Below are 23,797 nucleotides of genomic sequence, written 5' to 3'. Positions count from 1 at the left end.
TTCTAGTCATACATTAAATTCATACATTCCCAAATATGTTACTCTAAATTAAATATTCTGTCATTCATGTCTGTCCATTATTATGTCCAGACAGCCTGATTTGATCGCTGTATTTTGGAAATGTTTTAATAGGGTAAGTTCCACCTCATTACCTTTTTCCCCTCACAGATTGTTCATACTTTTCTTGATGATTTATTTTCCCAAATGAGTTTACTTGTGTTACTTAATTGAATGTGGTAATTCTCGTGAGAATCTATCTGGAAGAGAGCTACTATATTATTTATTAGCACCTGTTTGGATTGGTTGACATTAAAGTGTATGCACTGAGCCATTTTGACATATTCTGTACTTAAAGAGAAAGTAGGTGTTCCTGAGGATTTGGACAAATTCAGAAAGTGTTTGAAGCAGGATCACAGGAACTGTTCCTTTTCTAAAATTGGAATAATTTAGGAAGCGATAGCTCTTAGTCCTCTATGACTTTGTTCAACTTTTAGAAGGAAAACAATCACTTTTGAGTGGATTTTCTAAACTCTTTCCTGCAGTTAAGGTAAATGTGGTAGTGTGGGAGATTGCCAAGTTTACTGTATTGTGTTAAAGCTGCTTCATTGTTTCACAAACTCCCCAACATGTGAAGGCTTCTGCCTGATTAATAAAAAAAAAAAACCAGAATAAAGCCAAGAAATTGGACTAAAGTGTAATTCAGTGAATTTTACTGGACTGCATTTTTGTGATTTCATTTGCTTAATTAAGTTTATGAGCTTTATTTTTTTTTCCTTCCAGTGATGGCAGAAAGGACTTTGGGGTCTGATGTGGTTTGAAATACGAACCACATTCAGTATTGGAGACATGCTTTTTTTAAAAATTATAATTTCCTCAGCATTAGCGCAACATCTGCTCTTTCTAATTTAATACTTTGCATTGTCCATTTTAATAGTACTTGGCTCCCTCCTGAGAGCATTTAGGTAAATACCCCAGTTTGAGATCCAGTGAATCTCCAATTCTGTTATTCGTAAATATAAATGAAAATTAAAAAGAAAACAGAAATAAAAAAAATACTTGCTAATTGTTAAAACTGATAGTTACAGGGGAGAAAGTGAGTATAAAAATACCCAGCACAGTATCATGGCAGTAGGTTCTTAATAAGTATTAGTTTCTTTTCCCTTCCTGCTGCCAAGGGATAAACTCACTGCTTATTGAGATGTAATTGACCTATCTACATGCCAGTATTTTAATAAAAGTGTGTAATGTGGATTTATTTTAATTCCTTATTAATTGGCAGTTGGGTAACTAATTCAACAAATAACTAGGCACCAAGGGATCTATGTTTTGTTTTGGGGAGGCAGGAGAAAGGAAATGTGTAAGCCAAAGCAAAGTAGTGTTCTTTTTAAATTTAAATCCAATTAGGCAACATATAGTACATCATTAGTTTCAGATGTAGAGTTCAGTAATTCATCAGTTGTGTATAACACCCAGTGCTCATTACATCACGTGCCCTCCTTGATGTCCATCACCCAGTTACCCCATCCCACATCCCACGTCCCCTCCAGCAACCCTCAGTTTGTTTCCTAGAGTGAAGAGTCTCTTATGGTTTGTCTCCCTCTCTGATTTCTTCCCATTCAGTTTTCCCTCCCTTCCTCTGTGGTCCTCCACACTACTTCTTAAATTCCACATATGAGTGAAACCACATGATAATTGTCTTTCTCTGTTGGACTTATTTCACTTAACATAATACCCTCTAGGTCCATCCACGTCATTGCAAATGGCAAGATTTCATTTTTTTGATGGCTGAGTAGTATTCCATTATGTGTGTGTGTGTGTGTGTGTGTGTGTGTGTGTGTATGTGTACACATATACACATATATACATACATACATACATACCACATCTTCTTTATCCATTCGTCTGTTGAAGGGCATCTCAGCTCCTTCCACAGTTTGGCTGTTGTTGACAATGCTGCTATGAACATTGGGGTGCACGTGCCCCTTCTTTTACTACATCTGTATCTTTGGGGTAAATACCCAGTAGTGTAATTGCTGGGTCATAGGATAGCTCTATTTTTAACTTCTTGAGGAACCTCTATACTGTTCTCCAGAGTGGCTGCACCAGCTTGCATTCCCACCAACAGTGTAAGAAGGTTCCCCTTTTTCCGTCCTCGGCAACATCTGTCATTTCCTGACTTGTCAATTTTAGCCATTGTGGCTGGTGTGAGGAGTATCTCATCATGGTTTTGATTTGTATTTCCCTGATGCCGAGTGATGCAAAACCAAGTAGTTTATTTTGGATTTTTACTGTTTGTGTCAGACTTGTTTGAAAAATGGGGGGAAAATTTCAGTAGTTCCATTTCCAAGTTGCAGCAAAGGGTAAGTAAATTGTGATATGTTCATACAATAGAATGTTATAAAGCTGGGAAAATGAATTAATTATTACCACATGTGACAATGTGATGAATTTTATAAACCTACTGTCAGCGAAAGGAGCTAGATAAAAAGAGAACATAGTCTTTATTTTCAAAATAAGAAAAGGCAAAACTAATTAATAGTGATAGAATAATGGTTACCTTTAGGGAGGATGTGAAGTTAACCTCTAGGTCATAGTAGTGTCCTATATTTAGATCTGGGTGCTGAGTACATGGGTTTGTTTACTCAGTAAAATTTCAGCAAACTATATACTCATGACTTAGATATTTTTCCGAACTCATTATATTCACTAAAAACATGGCCTCTCCAAATCATAATTTACTTTAAAAAATCTCGATGACTTCATCATATTTTGAATCCAGGAACACAGTGTGCAAATTTTCATGTCCCCGCCCCCTCCCTTGCAGTCTTAATAATAAACAGCCTGTGTGGTGGAGAATTATTCATAGGGTAGAACATTTTTTTCTTTTCACTTTTCTGTAATTTATTACTTAAAAAAAATTTAACAGCACGGTAGTAGATTGTAGGCTTGCATTAAATATTTTAATTACTTTTTTGTGTTATGCCTTGATATTAAAAACTGTATATTCATGAGGAATGCTTTATTGTTGCAGTGTAATTATTTAGAAATATATCTATGCAGAAAACCAAACATGCCTTGAACAACTGAAACTAAATAACATCTTTGATGTTACAAGAATTTGGGGCACCTTGCTGGCTCAGTCCCTAGAGCAGCTGGCTCTTGATCCAGGGTCGTGAGTTCGAGGTCCAGATGGGGCACGGAGCCTACTTAAAAAAATCTCTAGGTACATTTTACTTTTTCTTGTCTTGATGTGAACACATTGTATTGGGTGGCACTTACCAGAAGAAATTGGCTGTAGAGCAATTTCAAATTAAATGAGGAATAAAGTTTTGAAACGAAAGAGACTTGTGGCTCAGTGGGTTGGGCATCTGCCTTCAGCTCAGGTCATGATCCCAGTGTCCTGGGATCGAGTGTGGCATCAGGCTCCCTGCTTGGTGAAGAGACTGCTTCTCCTTTTCCCTGTGCCCCTCCCCCCTGCTCGTGTGCACTGTCTTTCTGTCCCTGTCTCTCTCTCTCAAATAAACAAAAATCTTAAAAAAAAAAAAAAAAGAGGGAAAAAAGATGATGTAACTTGCATATGGTGTACCTGGTAGTGGCATGGGAGTATGGGGCTTTGAAGTCAGAGACCCAATTTCAGGTCAAGTTCCATTATTTAGTAGCTAAGTAACATTTTTTTTCATTGTGTTTGTAACACGTTTATATGTCCTTTGTTTCTTGTTATTGTAAATGCAGACAGTAAGATTACATGTAAGGCATTTAGTTCAAAGTGTGGCATGTAGTAACTACTTAATGGGTGGCTTATAGATTTAATAACAATAAAATACTTCACCTTACACAGTAAAATGAGTTAGGCAATTTGGAAGAATCTGCCAATTTTTTTTAAGGTTACGGACTAGTTCATGTTAATATGTCCTAAATGTATTAATTAAAATATGAATATAAAAATAGAGATGCCATATGAATATTCCATCTTTCATATAATGATATAATTTAGAATTAATTACTTTTGTATTATATATATATTTTTTAAAGATTTTATTTATTTATTTGACAGAGATAGAGACAGCCAGCGAGAGAGGGAACACAAGCAGGGGGAGCGGGAGAGGAAGAAACAGGCTCATAACTGAAGAGCCTGATGTGGGGCTCGATCCCATAACGCCGGGATCACGCCCTGAGCCGAAGGCAGGCGCTTAACCGCTGTGCCACCCAGGCGCCCCACTTTTGTATTATATTTTTAACTCCTGTCCTCTCTGCTAAATCAGGTTGGAATTTAATTTTTGTTTTTCTTAATGGAAGTTTTGTTCTATTTGAAAAATGAGGTTGCCCTTTCTTTAGTTTTATTATGATAGAATATTTGATATAATTTCCTGGAGATATTGAAATATTTATTTTCTCTAAATTAATGAAATCTCTGTGTTTTTTAAAAATCTCAAATGTTTGAATAATAAATGATCAGAAAGAATGTTCATTTGTCTTATATGCTTTATGGATTTGGTAATTATTTAAACTATAAAATTAATCAAGGTTATTGTGAACTTTAAATTTCCCTTCCTCAATTAACTCCACAGAAATCATTCTCCTCTTTACCATTTGCAGGCATTTAATGAAATGATTCTTGTTAACATTAATAAGAAATGTGTCATGAAATCTTTCTGCATCGCTTATGCATAATTACAACTTTATTGCACTTTCGGCTTGTAAATCTGTGGGCCATTTGTCCTGTTGTGTGTGTTGATCTGATAATTCATCCACGGCACGTGCTGTTGCTAAACCTTTTTTTGGGTACTGGGATATTGAGTTTGTTATACTGCTACTACTAATTCTTGCTACTTAAGAACGGTTTCTCTTTGTAAATATACATCATTAAAGAACTTCTACTAATCGTAGTTATGACTCTTGATTATAAGTTCTCTTTCTTCTAGAAAAATCCTGCAACCCCTTATTTTTTCACTGATGCCAGTGTGTGTGTGAGCGCGCGCGTGTGCGTGTGTGTGTGCGTGGGTGTGAGAAAGAGAACATTTAACATTTAGGAGTGAAAATAATGATGGGCTAATAAAATGTCTTTGCTAATGATTGAAGTCACTGAAATGGCATATTCTTTTCCTGACAAATATTTAAAGGAAATCATTTCACATTTCCTTGAATTGTTGTTTTTGAAAGACAATAAACATAAGAATTTGTCCTTTTGGAGGTAGAAAAGTAAATGGCAATTATTTTATAACTGACTAAATTGCTTCCCTTTGCCCCAGAATCCAGAGAAATAAATTCATCACTCTAATAGGTTAACGTTTAAAATGAGGACTTGAACTTTATATCACAGCCAAATCCCTTAAAAACGTCTAGTGAAAACCAGGCCTTTCCCGTTCAGTAAATTTGTCTTTCTTAATGTGTGTTTAAAATGCAAAGATTGGGAGGAGGCTTAGACCAGGTTTTTCAGAGGATGAACCAAATTGTTAAATAAATCAAAGTGCTCTATTACAAGAAATTTAAGTGGATTGAATTTCACCAGGGCTTCAAAACAATTCCACCTGCATATTTAGGTTGATATTTTTATATCACTTTATAATATCTTACAAATAACCACTCTGTATATTTTATGCACATTTGCTCCTAGGAGCTTGCTTCCCAAGGGAGGCAGATTCTTAGCTATGGCCCAACAGTTCAGCCTCAATAGCATTAGATTCTTCCTTGATTAATGGTTTTTCTAAGGGAAATGGTTACAAATAAATGTATGAAAAATCTGAAGCAATCCTCCAAGTGTCACAGGACACCAATCATATGTGTTAGAGAAGGGTGGTGGGGCATGGAAACTTAGCTCTGAGACAGAGTATGCCCCTCAGTGTTGAATTTTATTTTATTTTATTTTATTTTATTTTATTTTATTTTATTTTATTTTATTTTATTTTATTTTTGTTCTGATTGATTTGCTAGGAATCCGAGGGCATTGTAGAAGACAGTCTTTGTTGATGTATGGTTTTTTAATTCTATTTTACACTTTGGAGTATAATTATATTCATTCAGTTTTTTAAAGAATCACATAATGATTATGAGGATGCTGATATAATTTCAGGATTATTTGGCAAGGCATGCCTTTTGTTATATTGTGACATTTTATACAATATTAGGAAGATTGGAGTAAGAGAAATTTTATATTACATGAAAGATTTTTATAGTTAGATGCTGTATTTCTAAAGTGAACTTTTTCATTAAATAGATGCTTAGAGGAGAATAGGCATCCCTAAATCGGGAGGCCTGTTAGGTTTGAGAATTAGGCGAAGGTTCATGTTTGCTTTTGAATATGTTGGATTATTATTATTTCATGTACCTGGTGCTTTTCTAGCCTAAGAACTTTAGAAGTTCCCATTACTAAATTAATTGAGTTTTCTTTTTGTTTGTTTGAGGAGTTTCAATGTTATTAATGAAAATTTTGGATACTTTTATTATCCATGAGAATTGGAAGTAGATTTTGGTGCAGGGACCACATTTCAGTTTACTTAAGTGACATTAATTGAAATGTTACATGGTATTTATTTGTTTGCTTATTATTTATTTTGGCTTTTTCTTTCCACAGCAAGTTGATGTGGAAAAATGGGTATGTGTTTCCATGTATCTACAAAGAAATTGTGATCTAAGCGAGTGCATGTTTGCTGTTGCTTCTAATCTCTCTGCTTTGCTCCCAGCGTGGCTTGGACTCTGAGTCTTCAAACTAACTGCTGTCTTGCAATGAACCAATACTTTACTGATCTCTAGTTAGAACCTTGTGAGTGTTTGGTTTTTCTTCATCTGAAATGAGGTAGACTGAGATCCTCTCCATACTTTAGAAGCATAAGCGGCTCTATCAGTGGCTTTGTGATTATGATATGCTTCTGATCAAAGGAAGGCTTTCATTATTAATATTGTATATCTCTCATCCAAAACACTTGACTATTTCAAGTCCTACTTCTTGGCTCCTCTATTTTTCCAGGTACTATAGAACGGTTTGTTATCTGTATGAATGTAATCTTAAAAAGCAAGGGTGAATGACAGGAGAGGAAAGGTGCCGTCGCAGGATTCTGGAGGCTAAGTCTGGACCAACATTGTGACCAGTTGTGTGAAGTGGTCACATTACCACATTGGTGTCACTTTCCTCTTCTCTTAAAAAGAGAGGGAGGGAGAAGGATCCTTCCAGTCCTGAAGACCCTGAATATCCCGAATAGTTCTGAATGGGAATTAGAGTCTCACCAACACTGATGTTCCCGATCCGCTTTTTTCCAGAGCATGCAAAACAGTGAGGCATATTGCATTATTTTCATTGTTGTATTGTTTTGTGTTTATTTGCTTTGTGACTTAAGAGGATGACTTTTTAATGTTGACTTAACGAATGGGTTTCATTTTATCTTTATTATTTTTCCTGATTCTGGGATCTGATTCTTTTGATAGTCCCCATATTGTGAACATTTGGCTACTTTTTCAGGAGACTTTCAGTGGTGTTTCTCAAACGAGTACACGTTCACCTCTTTTTGTGAATCATGGTTCTTTTGCACTTACTCTATCCCTTTATATTCATGGAAACCTTTCTTTCTTTCTTTTTTTTTTTTAATAAGTGGCCATTTCCATGATGATGACACCTGTGTATTGACTTTGAGAACCATTGCTTCTATATTATATTTCTGGCAACAATTTAAATTCATTATCTATTCATAGCTCAACTATTCCTAATTTTGTTCAATTTGTTTTTGTTTTGAAATTTCGTATCTTCTGTGCCTGTAGTTAAAGTTCTGATCCACGCTTTACATTGTTCTTTTCTTGGTAACAAAAGCCTGTTTCTCAGAACATGTTTGTCACCTTTTTGGGTCCCCCGGCAATATCAGCCATCCTGAAACAAGTCTCTTTGTGTTTTCTCATCTTTGTACCCCTTCGCTTCCCTTACACTATTTCTGTGCTGTATCTAGATCTCTTTTTCTTGAACCAACCGTTCAAACCACTTTTAAATCTCCTGGGAATAGGATGCCCACACAAATAGAAACCCCCTTTGCCGTTGTCTGTAAGTATCCCCCTTTCTTCCTCTGTGTAACTGGTTACTTTTGAGCTGCCTCCCTGTGTGGCTTTTCTCTTTTATTTTTTTTTTACAATTTCGCATTTCAAAATTAAGTTTATTTGTAAATCTTTGCAGAATCTCTTTCTGATTCTCAGAAAGTAATGGAAGTAATATTGAGCTGGAAAATCATGCAGTTCCTCACCCTATCAGCCCTATGTAGGCTCTCTGTGGACTGTAATCTTGGCTATAGGGCTAGAATCTGGACTGGTCCTTTCTTGTTCTAAAATATTACCATATATTAATAATAAAACATTGATGCTGGAATGTACTGTCATTTAGGTATCATATAATTAAAATACCCTGCTGAATTTGTTTGAGAAAACTGATAATCACTCTGAGTCAATGACTCAGTAAATTTTAGATTTGAGCTCTTTCTTTCTTTGGAGACCTATGTAGTTCAAATCTCATGCATTTGTCATTAGAAGTTTGAAATTCTGTGACAGGTACCTTGAAGGATAACAGAAAACAAATTAACCCCCTGCCTATCTACCTGCTCTGTGGGGCTTATTCACCAATGTCCCACTGGTTAAATTAGGATGGGTCCCATGACCTTTCCTACATTCAGACCATGAGACACCCCTGAGTCATTTCAAGTCAAGAAAGTCTCATTTTGGTAATAAAATCGCCCAATCCTGTGTATGAGGTGAAGTCTGAAGTTCATGCACATTACTTGTCTTGGGGCTCAGGCTGCCCCAGGCGGGAGGGCTGGAGGAGAAGGGGCTGTGGGAAGCTGCCTTCACTTCACGCCGCTGGCTTCCTCACACCTCTGCCCCTTGTCCAGAGCTCCTGTCCCTCTCCGGGTGCGGCAGGAACATGGGCGAAGAGGAGAGTTGGCAGGAAGTCATTCTTGATGGCAGTGCCCTTCATCATGTCGGGTGTTAGAGCTGACCCTCTTTGGGGGCATTAGGGAGGGTGTTCTGGGGAGTGCCCATCACCAGAAATCTGACCTGTGGTTCTCTTGCTGCTGCAGCCGGTTGTCCCCCAGCTGGTCGGTGGTGATGACTGCCTTGTCCTAAGGTCTCTTGGGGGCATCACGGACATCCGCAGGCTGGCTCTTTCTAGGACAGCTGGTCTGCTTGTTGGAGCAAGCCCACCTCTGGCGGCAGCCCTGCGCTCTGCTGACACAGCCTACCTAGCCTGTCTCTTCATCTTGATCTTCAGGCACAGATGCTCGTCTCTAGTGTCCTCTTTCCTGAGGACACAGGTGTCCCTGCCACTCTCGCTAGGCTTGAGGTGAGGGCAGGCTTGGGCATGGGGGAGAGCAGGACTCTGAGCCTACCAAAACTTCCCTCCCAGAAACCATCTCTTTGCTCCCCATCTACTTATGGAAGACCAGAACTGGGGGTCCACCAAGGGCTGCAAGTGGGTTTTCAGCCATCCCTTTGGTGTCTGTGCTTAGGTGGTATAACAGTGTGGTTTAGCCTGTGGCTGTAATAGCCATCACTTCATTCTGAGACAGGTGTCCTACTTTAACACTGTTATACTTAACTATGTAGTCCATTAACAACCCCAGCTGAGGACCTTTAGGAGCATTCTAAAACTTAAATATATATGGAAATTAAGATGGCTTCTTTATACATTTTCTGATAGCATGATTCTGGATAGCTTCATCCAAGGTCAATCAATCAGTCTTAATCAATCTCTTCCTCCCTCCTTTCCTCTCTGCACTTGTTTCCCAGTGTCTCTCTGAGCATCTTTGAGTATTTTGCATTTAATAATGAACCTATTGAGTAATCAAATGCTGCTCTTCATGCACCAAGGGAGAATGACGTTGGTGAGTTCTGGATTAACAGGTGATTGATTGCCTGTTATTTTCTGCTACTCCACCCCAGCCTTCTGGCATGTCTAACCCATAGCATTGGTCTCTAACACGGGGCCTGGGATTGCTGGTCACAGGTGGAGTTGGGGAGAAGGGATGGAAAGTAGTGTGATATTTTTTTTTTTTTAAAGATTTTATTTATTTATTTGACAGAGATAGAGACAGCCAGCGAGAGAGGGAACACAAGCAGGGAGAGTGGGAGAGGAAGAGCAGGCTCCCAGCAGAGGAGCCCGATGTGGGGCTCGATCCCATAACGCCGGGATCACGCCCTGAGCCGAAGGCAGGCGCTTAACCGCTGTGCCACCCAGGCGCCCCAGTAGTGTGATATTTTTATGTGTGAAGCATTGTCTATAGACCGAATAAGGTCTCATATATTTACTTGCACTTTTCAAGAATACATTGATGCCGTTGTAATTGTTAAAATAAAAAATTCTTTCAAATGTTCCTAACTCAGTAGCAGTTTTCAAAAAATAATGTGTTTTCATGTGCAAGTGCTATTATGGGAGGGTCTGTGAAATGCTCTCTTGTTATCAATGTTCATTCCTGTTTGGAATGATCTGAAAAAGAATAGAATCATCTGTGTCTTGGTGTACACAGTGTTCTGTACGTAGGGGGTGGTCTGAGCACAGGTGAGGCTTTATGTATCTTCAGGTCCTTATGATCCATATCTTCTGTGTAGGGGTCAATTTTTTTGTTTTTGATTTAAGAAATATTTTTCACGAGACAAGCTACACAAAGAGGAAAACCCTAGATAATTCTTCTACTTTGCATTTTGGTTGTTCATGCAGCTGAGTGATTTACAAATACGTGTGTGAGAGAGAAAATGGGAGGATTTAGAGTAACTTATCAGAATCATTTATTTCCCTGTACCCTTCTCAAGAAGACCTAGATAATTCCACACACATATATGTCAAACCCATTACACTCAAAAGAAAAGGCAGTCCATTTAAACCCTGCCTGGACAGACTTGTCAGTAGGATGAAAATGACAACATTACTATCGATCTGCCCCCCAAAATATAATGAATTTTTTAAAAGATACCAGCATGCCCATATCACTAGATGCCAGGGATCGTCATTAATATGACACGTAGCCTCGCATAGCCCTGGGCTTTATCATTACAGGTACCATTGCTCTTTCATGGGCTGGAAGCTGAGCCCCTTTTAGATGTTTTCTGGGCCTACAGTCAACATGTCTGTCCATCAGTTCAGTCTTGGATAACGAGAAGGCATTTCACAGACCCTTATTTTCTAGGGGGATCCCTAGAAAGTTAAGCATTTACATACAATGTAGTCATCATAAGGGAAATAGTTGAGGGTTTTGTTTTTACAAATGTATATCCATATATCCTAGTAGATAGTCTATATTGATACACACTTGGAACTTGGAGTTAAACTTCTTTTGTTCCCTGAAATATGTTGGGAACATTAACTTAAAACAGCCACCAATGTGGATGGGCCTACAGGGTATTATGATAAGTAAGTCTTGGATACATACTGTATCATTTCACTTATATGTGGAATCTAAAAAACAAAACAAATGAACAAACAACAATAACAAAAACCAGAAATAGACTCATAAATGCAGAGAACAAACTAGTAGTGGCCAGAGAGGAGGTGAGGGGGGAGATGGGTGAAATAGGTGAAGGGGATTAAGGCGTATAGACTTTCAGTTATAAAATAAGTCCCAGGGATGAAAAGCACAGCACAGGGAATATAGGCAGTAAAGTTGTAGTAATGTAGAGTGACTACACTTATTACGGGGAGTGTCGAGTAATGTATGGACTGTTGAATGAATATGTGGTACACCTGAAACTAATACAACATTGCATGTCAGGTAGACTCCAGTTAAAAAAAAAATAGCCATCAATAACCCCAAATCTTTGGTGGTTAAATAACTTTTTCTTTTCTCGACTTAATGAAGTTTACCAGATGGATCCTCACTCACAAAGTAGAGGTTACCAGTTGAAAGATTATGGAGAAATCCTAGCATCTTGAGATGTGGAGAGAAGGTGACCCGTGAGGTGACATTCGATGGATAGCTTGTGTGCAGAGTAGGACATTTCATTCCTCTAATGGAAACTTCATCTTAAAAGGACTCCTGAGTCAAAATTTTGCACTAGTCTCTTAGATTGTCATATTGGATAATTCTCCTTAGTGACAAGCCCCCCAGTTTTCATTTTGTGCTAATTCTATATCTATATAATTTTTAAAAAGGCATTTCAGAAAAGTTCTTTTAAAACTTCTAAAACAGGTCCATAGACAGAAGTATTAATTTTTTTTAATCAACTGTCATTTCACAAAATTGAAATAACAGTTTAAAAAACTCTAGGTTGAACTGAAAGGCATAATTATGGTGGAGGAGCTTTTTACATCACCTGAATCACTGTTTCTTTATACCAGCAGCAGATTGAATGTAATTATGCATTCTCTTGATGTCCGGTGTTTGATTACAATTTTCAGAGTGGAGTATTGCTATTTGATTTGTTTTTCTACTCATGATCATTTGCATATGCTAAGAAAATCTCTGAGGTCTTTCTGATGTGCTAGATCAAATGACATACTCTTCTAGACGGAAGACTCTTCTTATTCTGCTTGAGTTTGCCATCCATTAGACCCCCGGGGCCATCTTTGTTGGAGTTAAAGTGAAAGAAGTGCTATTTCTCTTGCTGGTTCACGTTTATTTTGCGTGATGCGTGGTACGCCTCCACTCTCGGTCACATTCGAAGCTTCATCTGACTGCCAATTCTGAAGTAATTACACTAAACCGGGGACATTGAGGGGTACGGTTACTTGCAACTTCACCCTAAAGAACTAAAATCTCCCCCTTTGGGTTTCATCCTCTACCAGTCTCTTGTAAGACAGAAAGCAGTGTCAGTCCATGTTGGTGCCTGGGCTCTAATTGTGTTTGTATTCCTGCATTTCTGTATCTTGTCTAATAGAATTTTAGCTTTTATCTAATTATCTTTCCATGAGGGAGATAAATAAGTGTAAACTTGTAAGCATAAGGTGATATTTTTCTAACCTACATCAAGCCTGTCCTCTTCAATATTTATCTTTATGCATGGGTTTCTTTCTTTCTTTCTTTCTTTCTTTCTTTCTTTCTTTCTTTCTTTCTTTCTTTCTTTCTTTCTTCTTTCTTTTTTTATCATGTCAGCAATGTTTAAATGATTTTTGTTACTTTTCTGTTGCTTTTTATCATACCTATGCAGTGTTTACATTGAGATTAAAATAACATATTTATCCTTTTTGTTTTAATGTATCTTACTTCCTTTTTTGCCCTTGAATGATCCGTTTTGAATTTCTCACAATGTTACCACTTTGTTATCACTAGCCCTTCAGCCAAATGGACCAACAGATGATTTGTACAAAAAGCTAATGTCAGTAATGCCACTAAGCCTTTCATGTTTCTGATTATCTTTTGATAATGTGAGTCTATTACACCTGCTGTTCTTTCTCAGTCTACAGATGGATATTTCGGCCTTTGCTGATTTTCAGTTTTTGTTCTCTTTTACCCTATATCTGGATTATTCTCTCCTGTGACTTGCCCTTCTTGCAGTTAGACACAACTTAGAATCTGTGAATAGCAGACCTCGGACTCCCCTGACCATTCTTTTTTTCTATTTACTACAGTCCTGAAGTAGTTTAACCTGAGATAACTGAAAAAATTGGCTGAGAACATTTCTCAAGGAAAAGTCTCCAAAACCTAGATCAATTAAAAAAAACTCATGAATTAAGTATCTGTCATAAACCATGATCTGTAGCAAAAGTTTGGATTTTTGTTTTACTTTGAATTAAAGCTTGTAAATGACTTTTTCCTAATTCCTCATGTAGTGATAGCTATATATCACCAGAGATCACATTTAGGATGTGATTGGCCAGTTTCCTCATGGAAAACAAATTTTCTCATGTCATTTACCATTGATATCACCTACAAAAATGTAACCAAACAGCCTATATTTTTAAAGCTAAGAATGAAATGGCTCTTTACACTTTTTCCTTAAAATTATAATAGCACAAGGGTGCCTGGCTGGCTCAGTCAGAAGAGCGTTCAACTCTTGATCTTGGGGTTGTGAGTTTGAGCCCCATGTTGGGTGTAGAGATTACTTAAATAAATAAAACTTTAACCAAATTATAATATTAAAAGTGAAAAAAAAAAAACCCAGTCACAGTAGAGTTGCAATTTAATTATATATAAATTACTATGCATGTATGTTTCAGGAATATTACTGTGGTATTTACAAATATCTGTGTTAGAAAACTTCCCTTTGCTATTTTCTTTAAAATGAATGTAAATATGTGTATCTTTCTCTGTAGGGCTTACACACTGTGACAACTAAATTTAACCCTATGTTTGGAAATATAATATCGTTTTCCTTCTTAGCTCTTTTTCATCTGTGTGCTTCTCCTAAGAAGAGGGAGTCAAACTCTATGGGTCTAAAGGAAAATGAAGAAATGCCATGTACATATTATGTTTTCGAAGCAAAAAAGAGCTATTATCATTTATGTAAATCATGAGATGAGGCTGTGTCATTTTAAGGGAAAAAGAAGTTTTTGTGATTTTTCTTTGAAATCCACATCTCACAATATGCAGTGCGTAGGACTTGCTTAGTGTTCTTTTGCATGAACTATGAGCAGCTTATCACAGCATTTTAGTTTACAATCCACCTTACCTGCTTCTAATCCACTCTTTTTACGAAACTTCGTTGGGTTGCTGTTTCTATCATGGCATTTTTATGCAAAAGATGAAATCAAAAAAATTTTAAAGCATTTTCAGAGTATAATTTTTGAGATTTTACCTTTGGATTTTTGGTGCTTGGCTATGTTGTAAATGAAATCACACATTAAAGTAGAGAAGCATGTTTTCACACGAACAGGAAAAACTCATGTGAAGACATTTTTAAAGAGTTTGCTTGCCACAGCTTTTCTTTAGCATGTAGTTGATGTTAAATTTCCTTGTGACACCACAGTGCGTGTGGTTTTTATGCTTATTGTTCACATAACTCCATCTGAAACAGTGGAATCTTTATAAATAAGATGTATTTTAAAATACAAGCCTTTGAAATAATGTGTATTTAATATTTTCTCTCTTTTCCTTATGCCCCTACAGAAATTCATGATGAAGGTAAGCCATTGGACCATCTCTTATGTAGGTAATAATTTGTGCATTTTAAGTTTGGTTACAGGTATTTGTTTATTTTTGAATTCATGACACTTTTCATATTTTCAAGTCAGTAAGTCAAATTTTGGAACTTGCAAATTTAAATAAATAAATCACACATTTAGATTTGACAGCTTAATGAACGACATTTGGTATCTTGGGTCATATTGTAACATGTTAAGTTTTATTTAGCCATTGTTAGGAATTTCTCCTGTTAAAACATATATTTTTTTCAACAGCTTTCCTCTCGAGTTTTCACTCGGAGAGTAGGGGGAGGGGTGGGGTGCCTGGGTGACTTGTTCGCTTGGGATCCGACTCTTAATCTCAGCTCAGGTCTTGATCTCAGAGTTGTGAGCTCAAGCCCCACCTTGGGCTCCATGCTGGGTGTGGAGCCTACTTAAAAAAAAAAAAAAAAGGAAAGAGTTTTCACTCTGTGGATTATATTGACTGTTTTGTTTTTAAGCTGTCTTGCATGAGTACAGGAGGAGATTTCTACTCTGGGAAATTAGAAGAGGCACCAAAAAGCTACTATCGAATTACCTACTCTGGGAGAAGTGAAAATAATTTAACTCCTTTTCATTTCTTAACCAAATTAGAAAAATGGAAAGGTTTTAAAAGGAGATAAACTCGAAGAGGAGAGTAAAGTACATGGTCATGTTTTTGAAGAAAATATGCAGAAGAAGAAGGGGAAGAGTAGAATGTCATTCTTTTGACACATAAACTAGAATTTTTTTTTGTTTCATTTTTACCTACCTATCCTATTTCTCATATAACATTCATGAAGTATAATTTTTTATCCTAAAAGCCAAGAAACAGTATATAGAGAAACTTACTGTATTCACTTAGTAAAAGCTTAATATAATTTAAAAATTCAAAGGAATATCATTTAAAAAGATATAAACTATAAGGCCTGTTAAATCAAAATTCTGGATGTAGATTAAAAAGGTGGACTCAAATAAATAAATAAAATCTTAAAAAAATAAAAAGGTGGCATGTAAAGAAGGAAGCAGAGTGTTCGTGTCAGTCCATGAAGTTACTTTGCTAAGCCTGTCCTATATATTTTCCGAAACTCTGAACCAGGAACATTGTGGGGACCTGACAACTGGACCTCTTCCTGAACATTAGGAATTTCACAGTTTGGATGGGCTGACAGAGCTGAGCCTTCATTGAAGCCATCTGTCAACAAGGACACAAGACATTTTCCAAAATTTCAAATAACTGCAGTTAGTTTTCAGTACAAGATACTAATTATAACACTGGGGAGACAGGACATTAACCACTTAGTTAAACACAGTGAAACAAGCATTTTAGTTGGCACAACGGTATAAATAGCGGCAAAACCCGAATATATCCTCTCCTTGCAAATATTAACAGATAACTAATGAAACTGGGTTTGAATAATTCAGCGTTTCTTGCCAAATCTGCATTTACTGTACTCCTTTTATCATCCTTCCATTTTATCACATCAATCCCTTATCCAATGCCATCTACTTCCCCTTGGAAGAGGGTGAATGGAGTAGTTACCTGAAACTTCTGTTCCAAGCTCTTTCATGAGAGCAGATCATATAAAAGTCAATGCAAACAGCAAGATAATGTGCAGAATCAATTTAAACCAGGTAGCATACCTAAAATAATTTAATTAGGCTCTAATTCCTTTTCACTGCAAAGCCAGAAGCCCAGTGGCTTGTTTTCTTACCTGCGTTGGGTAAACATCTGAGCAGAGGGCATATGCATGAAATTATAGTAATTTAAGCCACTTAAAAGGGAAAAGATGCTGAATTTTCTTCAGCAGTCACCTTTCAGTCATGATTTGCTTTGGGTTTCATACCTGGACAGGCATCATTTAACCTCCTAGAACCAGACAGATGCTTCCTTATGGTGGGAGCCCATTTGTGCTCGTGGCACAATGGTTGGTCAGTACTGCATTGACCTTAGATGTGCCCCCGAGCCCCAGAGGCTTTTGCTTAAGACCCCATCAGAAGTAAGCCATCCAGTGCCACATGGCTGTTTTGACAATGTTCAACTGGCTTTGTCAGACACGTTTATTTTGCACTGAAGCCAGACTTCTCATTAATAATTACAGTCATCCTGTGAACCTGCTATGTGATTCACTATTACAGACGGCAGGACTGTGAGTATCTCCCCTGCTGGGGGACCCACGGGTTGACCAGAAGACCAGGCTCCGTAATTCTGCACTGGTTGCAGCTCTGGTTGATCTTGAGCCATTCATGTTTGCATTTTTCTCAGATGATTTGAAAGCTTAAGCGTGGAGATATTTTTCTATTTTTCTCCCCGGAACAACTCATTTCTCAAGTTTTAGTATTTCAGGGTAAATTGAAAAGCTTCTCTGCTTAAACATCTGAACACAATGAAAGAAGTTCTCTGATGCAAATTTCTTATCCTCGTTGTCTGTTGTTTTAAATTTTGGCAGCTTAGCTAAGTATTACCCTCAGGAATAAATTCCTGTTAAGATTTCATTGTTTTACTTCTAAAATGGTATGTTATGTCATAGCAGTCAAGGGCTGTGGAGAAGTTGTGTAGTCTGACTTATTAAAAAAAAACAATGTTTGCATAATAAGGGCCTGGAATGATGAGGAATGTCCCCCATTTGTTAACATAGCATTTCTGTACCGGAAAAAAAAACCCTACAAAAACAAAACAGAATATTTAGATATTATGTGGTTAGTAAATTAGATAGCTTTAAATAGCAGCCATACTAGTGACATGTTAATAAGCCAATATATAACACAAACACATATTTAAAGAACACAGAGCTAAAAAGAAAAAAAAAAAACCAACCCCAAACAACAGAAACACAGTGCCAATTTTTATCTGTGTATGAAGCCCTTTAGTTTATCTTAGTCATTGCTATTATGGTTTTATGTTTTATACTTTTCTGCTCTTACATTTTAAAGTTCTAATAGTAATACTTCAGATGTAGTTACAGGGATCCTATTTGTCCTCCGTCCCACAGAGGATAAGAGATGAATAAATTATGCCCATCGACTGCATATTGTTCTGAATAAGCATAAATGTAGAAGCATTTACATCAGAGCTTTTACTTATAACATGGGTCCCCTCATCGGACATCTTCGGCAAGGTCCTGGCAAGCTAGAGGCGTAGGGATGCCTATTAATACTAAATTGATATTAAGATAATTTGCGTAGAGCGAGGCTGGTTTAGAGCACATTCAGCAGCGTTGCTTACGTTGGAATGTGTTCTGGACTCTCTTACCCACTTGCAGCTCATGAGCTCTTGTTTTTTACTCTGCTGTGTACCATTCACCCTGTCAGTCATTTCAGGGGGCCTGGGGACCAAACACACACACAGAAATGAAAGCAGGGTTTTTTTTTTAAAGATTTTATTTATTTATTCGACAAATAGAGACAGCCAGCGAGAGAGGGAACACAAGCAGGGGGAGTGGGAGAGGAAGAAGCAGGCTCATAGCGGAGGAGCCTGATGTGGGGCTCGATCCCAGAACTCCGGGATCACGCCCTGAGCCGAAGGCAGATGCTTAACCGCTGTGCCACCCAGGCGCCCCTGAAAGCAGGTTTTTAACTGTTATTTTCAAAAAGTCAGATTTTACCTTTTAATAACTGATGCTTAGCTCTCCAGCATCAGAAATACGGAGTTTGGAGATGACAGTTGTTTTCCCTAAGAGGGTAGCAGCTCCTGCACGTAGACCCCCTCACTGCAGGAGGCCACAGTCCTCTAGCAGAAGCTGACTGCTGGATCCTGGTTCTGCCTGGGGCCAGCTCACTAGCCAATAGCACAAGCTCTAGCAACCCCAGGGGTGGGGCGGGGCTACGGTGATTGACAGCTGCATTTTCAGGAACTCTTAGGGCCTAAGTCACACTTGGAAATGTCCTTCAAGGACATGTAAGTTTCAGGTACTACTTGTGCAGAAAGGATCTGATAATCCATCACAGAGTTGGAGGCATTAAGAAGCACACCATTATTTGGATGTTAAAGCTTTAACTTCATTTTCTTTGCTCTTAGTGTGCAAATACTCGAAGGAAACTCCATGGGATCCAGTATATAATTGTTGAGCAAATAAAATACTTAGGGTTTTCAGAGAAAACGTTCATTCCCAATGCAGAAGGAAATATGATGTGACTTATTATGCATGATACCCTTGGCATCAGGTGTATCGAACCTCTGACAGTAGCCTTCAAATAAACGGTTTTTGAATGAATAGGACCGAGTACAAAACTTTCTTTCCTGTAATGCTGGAGAATCAGCAGGACTAGTTAAAGTATAGACGGCATTAGTGTGAATTGAAAGTGTATTCGCCTTATGTAAAATTTAATTTTCTACTTCTTTTTCCAATGGCGCAATTGCAAGGCCTGCTCACTTTACCCATGTGTTAGCAGTGAACACGCTAACTTCAAAGGAATGCCGAGGTTTTCTTTTCCCGTGTGTGGTCTTGGGAGGCAGGCCAGCCTTGAGCTTCCTGCTCCATGAGTTTGAGTAACTCCTATCTAGTTGGTCCTAGCGGGATTCTCATAGCGCAATAATGGTCCTATAGCTGAGTGCTTATAGGTTTGGGTCTGGGGGGCAAAAGGGAAAATGGACCTTTGTTCCGCCATCCTGAACTACAACTGCTTGGGATATCACCCAGCAGTGATGGTCTTTTTCTCATTGAAATTGCTCTAGGGGATTCCAACAGTCCACACAAGGCACACTGTTGTAGAATCTGGAAGCGATAACCCTAGAAATGGCTACCAGAAATTCCCTACAACAGAGGAAGTCCCTAAATATTTGCTCACTTCAGTTAAAGCAAGGAGCAGGCCAAATTTAACAAAAAAATTAACAGGATTGACCAAAAAAACACAGAAAAGAACCAAGGTACCTCTTTGAATGCATCTCACATACATAATTTTTTTGATAAATGTTTGTTGAATGAACAGGTTATCCAGTCTGCTCAAGAGTGGAAATTACACATTTTTTCTCTGATTCAGCGCCAGAGTAGTATCTTTTAAAATGACAAGTTAGAAGAAACATATTGCAGACCCTGTGACAGAAATTGCCTTCACTTGGTGTTAACAGAGTTCTGTTAAGTAACAGAGTTACTGTAGTGTGGGCTGTCTGCATACTTTCACGGGAGTTCTATTAAAACTAAATCTGCGGCATGAATTTGTATTTAAGTAGTGCGGAAATCTATAGTGTAAATATCTATAATTCTGTAATTGTGTAAAATCTATAGTTGAAAGAAAACTCAGACACTAAGTATCTGCATTAGCTTAACCAATTTGAACATTTATGTGTGTGTGTGTGTGTGTGTATGTGTGTGTATGTAATATATAAGTGAACTCTGTAGGCCAAGCTTTAGAGGAAAAGGAGCACTTGCCACTTTTGGGTTAAATCTAAGGCCTTGTCCTTCATTTCTAAAAAAATCTTGTTTTGATTGGTGTGACTGTTGCGTGTTATTCAAGGTCAGGAGTATTTTATGGCTTTAGAGCCCACATGTGGTAGGAAAAGGTAAGCTCCTCTCAGAGTGATCCAGATCAGACAAGGTGAATACAGTTGTCCTTAGCCACACTAAATCAAGCATATTATTTAAAAAATGAAGGTACTTTTTAAAGAGGGCCTCGTTCTGAGGAGGAATATAATTTTGCAAAGTAGATTTTTGCCTTTTGCTCTCCGTATATGAGAAAAGTGATTCTCCTTTTTTTAAAAAAGCAGTTTTTCTTATTTGAATACCTTTCCATACCTGTTTTAAGAATGGTCCTGAGGTCTTTTAAACATAACATGAAAATAAAGTTATTTTTAGAAACTATGTGTAACAATAGGGAGGGGGATATCTTTTGAGTGAAAAGAGGTATAGTAGTATTAGATATTAACGTATACAGAAGTTAGTATCCTCACTTTTTATCCTAAGCTCTCCTAGTGATTTGTAAGCATGCTGATTTGAGAAGCCTTCCTCTATTTCATATAAAACATGTGAACTCTTTTTTTAAAAACAGTTGGAGGGCATGAAAAAAATCTTAAACCTGTAGATGATTTGATCAATTCTGTGTTTTAGGGAGAGTCATTCATTGAACAAATATTTATCCTTATTGTGTGCCAGGCATTTTGCTAGGAACCTGGGAGAGGATGGTGAATATGGTACCATAGTCCCTACCCAATGCAGATCATGTAATAATAATAATGGGAAATACAGGCAATAAATAACTCTGAATAAATAATTACAAATTATGCTAAGTACTTACCAAAATCAAGTTCATTCTTGGAGGACTAGATCAGCTGCCAGCCCCACAGTAGGGATTTTCTTGATAGCCTTATTACAGTTTAAATATTCTTTCAACAGAACTTTGCTTAGTTTTACTTTGTTCTTTCCTATTAAACTTTTCCTTGAAAACAAGAGACTATCTTATTGACTTAGTTTACTCTTTTTTTTTTTTTCTTGTGGACCTTTTCTTTTCTTCCCGCAGACCGCTCAAGGTGGTGGTCATCGAACACTCCTCTACGGACACGCCATATTGCTGCGCCATTCCTATAGTGGCATGGTGAGTAGGCGTTTTGATATCATCTTGTATAGGGTCCATTTAGACACACGTCATCAGGAAATGTTGGTAATAGCCTTTCTAGTGATGGTATTAATGAGTTCTGTAATTGTATGTGTTCTTTAATGTTTTTGTACCTTGTTTAATTTTCTCATTCATAAAATAAGAGTTAGCTTAGGTGACCTGTGAAGTCCTTCAATTCTATCATTTGTGACGCCTGATTTTTAGTATCTTTTAATAGACTGGTTTTAGGAGGCGAGAGGTGTAAGAGTCAAATAAGAAATATTTCTCATTTCTGATTATTTTTAATTTATTAGAAAATTAACTTACATGGTTAAATGAATTAAACAGATAAGATAGAAAAAGCTATATCCACATGGGTAGTCCTTATAGGTATAGATACCCATATACATTTCCATCTATCTATCTAGGTATATGTGTACTTCTGTATATTTTTATGTATATAAAATGATACATTATTTTATATATTTTATAAAATATATAATTCTGTTCTTTTAAAAGCTTTAAAAAGTTATAAAGGCAGTATATATTCATTTTATGAAATTTGGAAATTACAGAAGACACAAATCTTCATGATCATGTTAATGAGAGAAAGTGTGGTGACTTTTAAAAAATTGTAATCTTTTCTGTTCTTAAGAATTTTTTTACATAATTGAGATCTTACTACATAACCAAACTTATTTTTTTTTTAATTTTTTATTATGTTATGTTAGTCACCATACAGTATATCTTTAAACTTTGATGTAGTGTTCTATGATTCATTGTTTGCGTATAACACCCAGTGCACCATGCAATACGTGCCCTCCTTAATACGCATCACCGGCCTATCCTAATCCCCCACCCCCTCCCCTCTGAAGCCCTTAGTTTGTTTCCCAGAGTCCATCGTCTCTCATCATAACTAAACTTATATCCTGATTTTTTAAAACCTATTGTGGCATAAACATTTTCTATATTATTTAAATTTTTCATCAATATAATTTTTGTGAATACCTGATGGTCCAACATTTGGAAGTGTAATATAATTGATTATTCCTTCTTGAAGGAGATAATTTGATATTATTTAAATCGCACCAGAACAGGTGACTAAGCATAGCCTCGATGTCAATACCCAAAACATATAAAAAATTGTCAGTCTTAATCAGAAATACCAATGTGAACATCTGACAATATTCTGGTTAATAGAATTCAAAAGTATAGGCAGAGAAGTATAGGAAAAGTATAGGTAATTTTAACGATGACTTGATAATATGATTTCTATTTGTGTGCTTTATCATATGAATAGAATCAAATAAGAAAAATGGGCACGTATTGCATGGTGCACTGGGTGTTATACGCAACTAATGAATTATCGAACTTTACATCAAAAACCAGGGATGTACTGTATGGTGACTAACATAATATAATTAAAAAAAAAGGGAAAAATTGTGATCATCTTAACAGGTGCTGAAAAAGGATTTAATAAAACTCAACATCCATTTCTAATAAAAACTAAGCATTGATGATTAATTTCTCCATGATAAAATATAAATGTCAAATCAGTAATCAACATCAATCTTAATTTTCAAACATTAAAGTGATTCTTGATAAAACTAATTCAAATAAATAAATAAACAAAACCAAAAAAATCTGAAATGGTTCCAGAAATCTTGGCTGACCAGTAAGATATGAAATAAAATTAAGGAATGTACTCTATGAAAGTGGCTAGGTACTAGACAAATACATAAATACAACCTATTTGCATACAGCGATTATGCATTAAAAATTCATGGAAAGAATTCTATTTCTAATACCAATCAAAACGCAAAAACTGCATTAAATAATAAACTTGCGGGTCTGTTCTAAGAAAACTACTCTCTCTACATAGCGTGTTAGGAGCCTGGACTTGGTCAGTAGATCCAGGTTGAGGCTTACTTTCCCATACGCTGCTCAGCCTTGGAGACCAGGCTGAACTTCTTTAAGCTTATAATTGCATGTTAACATTTTACTGATTTATTCAATAAATATTATTTAGCACCTGTGTGCTAGGCACTGTTCAAAGTGCTGTATATCGTAGTGAGGAAGATCATGTCCTTGTCCTCATGGAACTTAATGAACATTCAGTGGAATAATTATATTACCTACCTCACAGTTGCAGTGAACACTATTGGAAGAGAAAATGTATGTTAATAATTACAGTGACGAGTATTGTAATATTATTTCAAAATATCACAGAAC

General features: G+C 36.9%; 1 protein-coding gene across 1 annotated transcript in view; it reads left to right on the top strand.

Moving 5' to 3' along the window:
- Nucleotides 1–23,797, top strand: part of RYR2 (ryanodine receptor 2) — a 528,108-nt gene that overhangs the window by 84,000 nt on the left and 420,311 nt on the right. Inside the window, exons 4-6 of the mRNA XM_008689669.1 lie at nucleotides 6,572–6,592; nucleotides 15,006–15,020; nucleotides 21,491–21,565. Of these exons, the coding sequence (XP_008687891.1) occupies nucleotides 6,572–6,592; nucleotides 15,006–15,020; nucleotides 21,491–21,565 (111 nt within the window). The remainder of the gene's footprint in view (nucleotides 1–6,571; nucleotides 6,593–15,005; nucleotides 15,021–21,490; nucleotides 21,566–23,797) is intronic.

Source organism: Ursus maritimus, unplaced genomic scaffold (assembly GCF_017311325.1).
Source record: "Ursus maritimus isolate PB19 unplaced genomic scaffold, ASM1731132v1 scaffold_7, whole genome shotgun sequence".
In the NCBI taxonomy this organism is placed as follows: Eukaryota; Metazoa; Chordata; class Mammalia; order Carnivora; family Ursidae; genus Ursus; species Ursus maritimus.
Note: the sequence above shows the minus strand (reverse complement) of the source record. Positions and strands in the feature narration are given on the sequence as shown.